The sequence below is a fragment of the Priapulus caudatus genome, unplaced genomic scaffold (assembly GCF_000485595.1).
Source record: "Priapulus caudatus unplaced genomic scaffold, Priapulus_caudatus-5.0.1 Scaffold615, whole genome shotgun sequence".
Lineage (NCBI taxonomy): Eukaryota > Metazoa > Priapulida > Priapulimorpha > Priapulimorphida > Priapulidae > Priapulus > Priapulus caudatus.
The window spans coordinates 1-8417 of record NW_014577676.1 but is presented as its reverse complement, the minus strand read 5'-3'; the positions used below and the strand labels follow the sequence as shown (position 1 = coordinate 8417).

Below are 8417 nucleotides of genomic sequence, written 5' to 3'. Positions count from 1 at the left end.
AGAGTCAGAGAGAGAGAGAGCGAGAGAGAGAGAGCGAAAGAGAGAGAGAGAGTCGGAGCCTGTGTGTAATTTACACGCTCCCGTATAACGAGTAATGTTACCTTCTCATATACACACACTCATATACCACTCTCATATACATCCATCAGTATCTTTCTATAAAATAGTCCATCGACGGCCTCCCACACTCATCACGTAGCTTTCATGCAATGTAATATATACAACGTCCCAAGAACAACCCGTCCTAATAGTGAGGCGTAGGAGTGCGACATCTATATATCAGCCCAGTTTCTAGTAATGTACATAGACTACGGTGCTTTATGGTGTAATTACAAACTAACAATATACACAAACATTATATTGTTAAGACAAACAATAAACTCGAACTTGTTAGATCAGCGCGTTTGACTTATATTATGTCCTGTGATACAGGAACGAAACCACGTCTCACATCGTGTATACTCTTGTTATTTATTATCCGTAAAGAAAATCAAAGACTTCCTAACGAACCCGGAATTGTATTTTAATATAACGCGACGTGATCACGTATAGTGTTGCATTTCTCGTGTTAATGCAACAGGACGTGCGCTGTTGTGAAATGTTCAGACAACTGCCTCCTATAATCCATTCTCTACTTTAATATATATAGTTTTTATAGAAGTTTCTTCATAACGCGATCGAAGTCAGCCTAGTGCTTTATGATTAATGTTCAGACAAGCGTGTTAAAGTAACTCTCATCTGAAGTGTTATACCATAACGATTCGAGTCGCTGTTGGGAATCCAGCCACTGAGTGAATGCGCAGAGTTAGAATCGTTGCCAGAGCCCTGACCATAACCTAACGTTCTCATGGGAGGAATAACGTAGGCAGCGTCGTCGTCGCTTCCTCTCATACAACCAGCGCCATCTTCTGGCGCGGCACACTGACTGTAAGAGTCTTCAGGTAGGATATCAATGTAACCGGAGTCATACTGACGTGGCACACTGTGCGATCTGTCAGGTTGGCTGCACGATTCCTGCGCATACTGCGGTAGCACGCCGTCTATTCTGCCGGGGTAGTTGTAGCTCTCCACGAGACTGGGCTCGTACTGCGGTCGTAGGTAGGTTGTGTGAGGTTGGGTGTAGCTTCTTTCCCCCTGGCCCGACTCATACTGATCCGGTACACTGTGGGATATGTCCGTTGTCCAAACATTCATGCCAGCGTTATCGTGGTAATTTGTGGCGCTCTCGGTCGAAGAAGTAGGGGACTCTGAGTCATGCTTCTTCTTCGCGCAGACGCCGACGATGACGATGATTAAGATGATCAAAACCAAAGCAGCGATGACCAGTCCGACAATGAGGGCCGTATTCGATGTATTTGGTTGGGGAGCAACGACGACTACAGACATTGAATTAGCAGAGTTCACAACTCCTGCAATGTTAGCGGCTGAGCATGCGTAGTCACCAGCATCTACGAAACTAACCTGTTCCCTTTCGTACACGCGGTTTACTTCTGCAGGAACTAACGATTTGTTTTGAAGCCATGAATAACTTGGCTCTGGGTTTCCGTCTGCGTTACACAGCAGCCAAAGCGCACTGCCGTGCTTGACAGTCATAACGCCTGCCTGACTGTCACCGCTTACTCTGACCTGCCCCATGTACTGTACATTAAGCCAAACATCGACTGACAATGACTGGAATGATTCGTGGATGTCAACAAGACAGGCAAGTATTTTGTCGTGATTATCAGCGATAAACGTACGCGTCAGTGTGCTGTACGTCGTTATAGTTCTATCGACCTCACTGACATGTAAAGTATTAGCTCCGTTTATAGGTGTATCACCAAGCTTCCATGTTACTGTTCCTCCCGGGTAGCTTTTACCTGTAGTGCAGATAACCTCATGGGATCCCGCAAGTATCGTCATATTACCGTCTACATTATTACCGTCTATCGTCATTGTGACATTCCCTGCTGGCACTAACACGGTCACATTCAACATGTTAGTCGACATGTATTCTCCAAACACACTAGTTGCTTTACACGCGTACAATCCTCTGTGTTTAAGCTCGACTAACTCGAGCACCAGCTCGTCGCCTGCAGCTTGTATCCCCTGGTCGTCGTGCAACCACGTGAAAGATGGTTCTGGATAGCCGTCAGCATTGCAGCGTAGAATCAGCGTCTCTGCCTCGATAATAATGACGTCATCATCACTGGAGTTGTTGCTGCTGCTGATGGTCACGGTGTCTGCCATGTACAAAATCTCGCTTAAAACTTCTTCGGGTAAACGTTGGTGAATGAAGATATGACAACGAAGTTTTTTTTCAATGTCTTCCTTTAAAAACCTGTGACTCACGATACTTTTTGTTGTAAATGTCTTGTTTCTTAAACCCGCTTCCTCTGTTTGACTGGAGTCGGCAGTGATATCTTCACCATTCAGACACCAGGTGATGCTAGCTGCTGGTTTACTGCTATCCGATACACAAGAGAACTGTAGCGCTCCATCCGGTGATGAAGAGCTGTCTATAAGAGACATGGCAACCGACTCTGGGGACACAAGCACAGTTAGATGACCCTTGTTAGAGAAATAGCCGCTCCCCGGCGCGAGCTCGTCTTGCTGCCATACACAATAATACTCTGCGTCATCTTTCTCAACTCTCAAGTTAGAAATTAGCAAGCTAAAGTTTCCGGTGTCGTACATGTTGGCGTCAATGTAGAAATATCTTTCTTCATTAGTAGGACTAACGTAGGAACCGTCACGATACCAATAAACCAAAACGGTAGATTCTTCCCCGGAATTGACACTAAGGTCAATCGTGCAGTGCACCGTAACATTGGTACCTTCAACTGCGTTCGTGTCACATGGTTGCTGCAGGAACTGCGTCCTCACCGCCAGGAAGGCTGCGCACAATACACACACCGCAACCAGCTTCACTGCTGTCATTGTTATTCCTGCCCGTCACGCCCACGTGTTTATCCGTTAACGAGCTGCTGCATCCGAGCTTATATGCCAAAATCCATATCAACTAACCGAAAATAAATGATTTCACAAATTTCGGTTGATGGTTTGCAACGATCGATTCATATGACATGACTTCGATGACGACGTTGTGTATGTACTCAACAGCAACGGATAGTCACACAAAGACAAGACAAAGACGGCTCCAACGGACACATTCAATGAGCGCTGATTGGTTTGTGCCACGTAAGTGCACGCGAAAGTATTTAAATGTTATATCTAACTTGATATCTAGCGTATAATCTTAGGCGAGATGGTCTGTGAACTCGTATAAGATAGCCGAGTGTAACGTCCGATTAGGTATCTATTACTCTGTTTCTCGATGCGATTTATAAACGGTAAACATCGAAAATGGAAAGAAAGGAGCCGCCACATTCCGAACAGTCGACCACCTGATATATATATATATACGTCTGTGTGTGTGCTAATATTCTAGCGATGACAATGTTAATATTTTCGTCTAAATCTCCATCAACAACATCCTAACATTCTCGCTGATTACAACGCATGTAAATATATTTACTAGACCTTAAAGCAACACCGATAAACAGACATTGCTACGCACTGCGTGGCCATAACATTCTGTTCTCCTTGTCACTTAATGTGCTGTCTTGCCCTGGATCAGAGTCGAACAGGAAAATACCAATGCATACACGTGTACTCACATATTATTATCACCATGTGTTTAATTATATGATATGCAATAAAACAAACACATACACACACACGCGTGCACACACACGCGCACGCATGAACTCACACACACACGCGCGCTCACACATACATACACACACACGCGTGCACACACACGCGCACGCATGCACTCACACACACACGCGCTCTCACACATACATAGGCTACTCACACGCGCGCACAGAGAGACGTATACGCACGCACGCGTACCTAGGCCTATTCATTTATCAAACATGCATGTGTACATATAATATTTCGCTGTTGTTATAATTATACAAGCTATATCTGAAGAGCGCGGTTCCACTAAATAGCACGTTTTTCAGCATGAATGTAGCGACTATATGCACTGAGGAATATTTGCCTCATTATAATTTCGCACGAAAAATCTGCTTGTTGTACTGCTTCTCTTTGCTCCAGAGAATCACTTCAAAATTGCGACATATGCATGCATTAACCTTGCCACACTATATAATACTATAATTTCATCACAATATAACGGTAGAACTTCGATACAATATCATAATACAAGAGCAATCGGAGATAGCAAACCTCCGCCACAGCGTAACAGTCCCCCCATCTTGCTGGTACACCCAATATATAGTTTGATGGAATTTTCAGAAATTGGAAAAAAGATCCAGGATTTTTTTTAATGAATTTTGAATGCGTTCGAAGTCTTCCCCAACAAAAAAAAATACAAAATTACAAAAAAAATCCTGAATCCAGATCCGGATCCGGATCACCACCAAAATCTCTAATCGACTGGTTGTTGGCCCAATACCAACTTGTCCAAAAAAATTCATCAAAATCCGTCCGTAACATTTTGAGATATCCTGTTGACAGTCAAACCAACAAACCAACAAACCACCATGAGCGAAAATATAATCTCATTGGCGGAGATAATAATTCTGTATCACATGTATAATTTCACTGTCTGTATTACAACTTCACTACTATATAACCGAAAGAGTCTAACACCTGGACGTGTGCTGCGTGTTTTACGTTCACACAACTATATCTAAGTGGCTCTCCTATGAACTGCTGCGTTCAAGCTCAACATGACGAGTCAGTAGACGGCATCCATCTTGTGTATTACTGTGCGTAGTTAGACTCCTTCCCATAGAAGCCTTGCCGTACCGTGAAGCGTAGTAACATCACTGTGGTAACATCCATGGTCACTTCTTTTCGTTGCATCAGCGCCATCTGCTGGCTGAGATACGCTACGATCGCATTGCCATTCCTTGTACTAGACCATGTATAATGTTGTGAGCGCCACCTGACGTATTGCGTGTAGGTCTTTCTTGAACCTGACTCATAATGTTGTTGTGCGGTGCGGCAGCTGTCCGGTAGGAGATCCGCAGGCTCCCCGTGACATATACCAGTTATACTACAGCGTCAGTTGTTTTAGCCTTGACGTTTTTCTTGAATTTTTCTTTCTTAGGCGACACTTCTATTACAATGCTGTTATCGTCGTCCGTGGTACCCTCTTCTGGCTCAGTACTTGCCCGTGCCTCGGCTCTCTTTTGCATGCAAATGGCGACAACGTCGATGATGACAATGAGGATGAATAAGCTCAATATGAGGTAGGCTACGATGTAGCCAATATTTAGTTTATCCGGCGCAATGACGAACACAGCCACTTCATTCGAAATGAAAACACCGGCGTTGTTTCGCGCCGCGCACTCGTAGACGCCCGTGTCGTCAAAGCCTACCGATTCTTTCTCGTAGCTACTGCTACCGTTTCCAACGGCTAGCGTCTTATTGTGCAGCCAGGAGAAATATGGCGCTGGGTTTCCGTTCGCAGCGCAGAGCAGCCGCAGCGGGTTGCCGGGCTCGAGAGTTACGTTACCACTCTGATCGCCGCCGCTCACTCTCACTTCACCCATGTACTGAACATCAAGCTGCAGCTCGACCGACAGCGGCTGAAATAATTCGTGGATGTCAACGTGGCAGGATAGCGTTTCGCCGTCGTCATCACTGGTGAATATGTGCGTCAGTGTGCTGTACGTCGCTATAGTTCCGTCGTCGTTATAGATATGCAAAGTAATCGCCGTTTTCACCTCCCTGTCACCGAGTCGCCAGGTTACCATTCCGCCGGGAAAGCTTTTACGTGTAAAACACCTAACGTCGTGTAGTCCTGTGATTATCGTCACCGCGCCATTAGCAACGAAATGGTCTACCGTCATCGAGGCGTATGCAGCTGGAACTGCGACGCTCACATCCATCATGTTGCTCGACATGTATTTCCCAACTGCACTATTCGCCTGACATGAGTAGAATCCTCTGTCGTCAAGTGCCACTTGCTCGATGACCAACGCGTTTCCCAATTCGCGAATCCGATTGAGGTTGTGAAACCATGCGTATGTTGGTTCTGGATAACCATCTGCATTGCAGTGTAATGTCAGGTTCGTGTTTTGCGAGATAGACACGTCATTGCCAGTAGAGTTGCTGCTGCTGCTGATGGTCACAGTGTCTCTCAGGTACAGGGTCTCGGTTATTCCCTCTACAGGTAAGTACTCGTGGATGAAAATTCGACAGAGAAGTTCTTTGTGATTATGCTCTGATGAGACCCTGTACCGCAGCGTGCTCTCAGTTGTAAATGTCTTGTTTGTTAAACCTGGCACGTGTGTTTGATTTGCGTAAATTGTGATGTCTTCATCGTTCAGCCACCACGTGACGCTGGCAGCTGGCTTACTGCTGTGTGATACACAGAAAAACTGTAGCTTTCCATCCGGTGGTGAAGGGATCGGAAACATATCAACTGCCTGTGGTGACACAAGCACAGTTACCCGACCCGTGTTAGATACAGAGTTATTCTCAGGATCTATTTCATATTGCTGCAATTGGCAGTAGAACGCTGCATCATCTTTATCAACTTGTAAGTTTGATATTTGTATGCTAAAATTCCCCGTGTCCGAACTATTACCATCGATGTAGTATCTGTCTTCATTCTCGATTGAAATCTGGTAACCGTCACGATACCAGTCCACCCATGGTTGACCTTCATCGCTACCATCAAGCGTCAGATTAAGCTCACAGGACATGGTAATATTAGATCCTTCAACTGCCTCCGTGTCAGATGGATGCTGCAGGAACTGCGTCCTCACCGTCGCTAAAGCTGCGCACAAGACACACACCGCAACTAGTTTCACTGCTGCCATTGTTATACAATTCTTCGGAAATGTCTGAATGTTTTGACGTAGAGGCCATATGTATCTGGTCGATCCAAGTCTCAATAGCGCACAAATATCGCGACAGTTAACTGAGCGCGGAGCTTTCCCTATTAGCCGTCTGGTTTTGTCCCTTCAACAGACTTTATCAGCCTGTTAGTATCATTATTTCCATCTGTGAGCCGAGCATTTAAGGTGCACACATCACCCGTACAGTCATCTCGCTATCGATGAAAAAAATAGTCAACGAACTTGTCTGTTCACTGACTATTGTACGTGTCTTTTGCCCCTCCAGCTTATGCGCAAAAAACACGTCCAACTAACCAAAAACACACACAATATATCCGAAAGATTTCGCAGTCAGAAACGACAGGTTAGTGTAATGTTCCTGCGATGACGGCGTGTCGTATTTCGTCGACAACAGATCGTGGCTGCGCAGAAGGACACTACTCTACACTCACACAGCAAATACGAGAGGTCGCTGTAAACACGTGTGCGGTTGCCTATACAAGTGTAAGTATATAATGCTGTGATCAGCAGGCGCGTATCACGCGTTCCAACGCACCGTTTAAGTTGTCTTTATCGGTATGAATATTCTTATCCCGGTCGGTAAATGTTTGTCTTATTCCGCATCCCGCATGCTATGCAGCGTAATCTTGATTAGAATAAGGTACTGAGTGCGATATAACGACGTACTTACGTGTGCCAATATAAACAAGAAATTTCTGCAGCCGCATTAATTGCGATCATGCCATATTGCTATAGCTACGTACATTTCCATTGCTATGCGTGGATCGCTGAATGTTAACATTCAACATTCAATCAATCGGTAAATATAGTTGTGCCAATATTCAATTAACTTACCAAACCGCAATTCCGTGCAAGAATAAAAGTTCGCAAGCGTCTTATTCCGTGTATTGCAATGTTCTGCAAAAATGCTGACAGATACACGTAGCACATTTTTTCCCGAATCTGTATATGTACACACATAACAGATATAACTCATTGACAGGCATTGTACGATGTATTGCTTAATTAACATGTTTAGTTAAGATAATTGATGGCCTGCGTAGCGCCTTGAGCAATCATGCGTATTTGCACATGGTGCCAATTTCATTGTGATTGGTAGTTAATCACCACGTGATCAGTAGTGATAGGGTGCTAATCGAAAGCGCTAGAGGAGCGAAGACCGTATACGATAAGATGAAACGCACGCTAGCTGTGCTCGCCACGTTAAAATTACATTACGAGTCTGTTATCTTGGTATTACAGCTAGGCGGCCGGTCTTTCTGTTTCTAACTAATATAAATTTACAGTTGTTCTCACGGAGAACGTTATGGAGGCGATTATTAACAAAACAAACAATTAGGATGGTCACCTATTTTTTTATTGCAGGGGGTGCGCACCCCCCCCTAAAAATTTTGAGTTGCCCTTTTTTCTGGCCCACGGCCCTTTTTTCTGGCCCACGGCCCTTTTTTCTGGTCCGGACCCTCACCTGCTCGCGCAGAAAACGCATCTGAGGGGGTGTAATTTCAAACTTTTTCTGGGCCCTCCCCCAACACA

General features: G+C 44.9%; 1 protein-coding gene across 1 annotated transcript; it reads right to left on the bottom strand.

Moving 5' to 3' along the window:
- Positions 1–5066: 5066 nt before the first annotated feature.
- Positions 5067–6845, bottom strand: LOC106812167 (hemicentin-1-like). Its single transcript, XM_014815986.1, has one exon. It carries the CDS (start codon positions 6843–6845, stop codon positions 5067–5069), a length of 1779 nt encoding a protein of 592 aa, XP_014671472.1.
- Between the last annotated feature and the right edge of the window lie 1572 nt (positions 6846–8417).

Coding starts and splice junctions, on each gene's coding strand:
- LOC106812167 (XM_014815986.1), bottom strand. CDS start 6,845: ATGGCAGCAGTGAAACTAGTTGCGGTGTGTGTCTTGTGCGCAGCTTTA.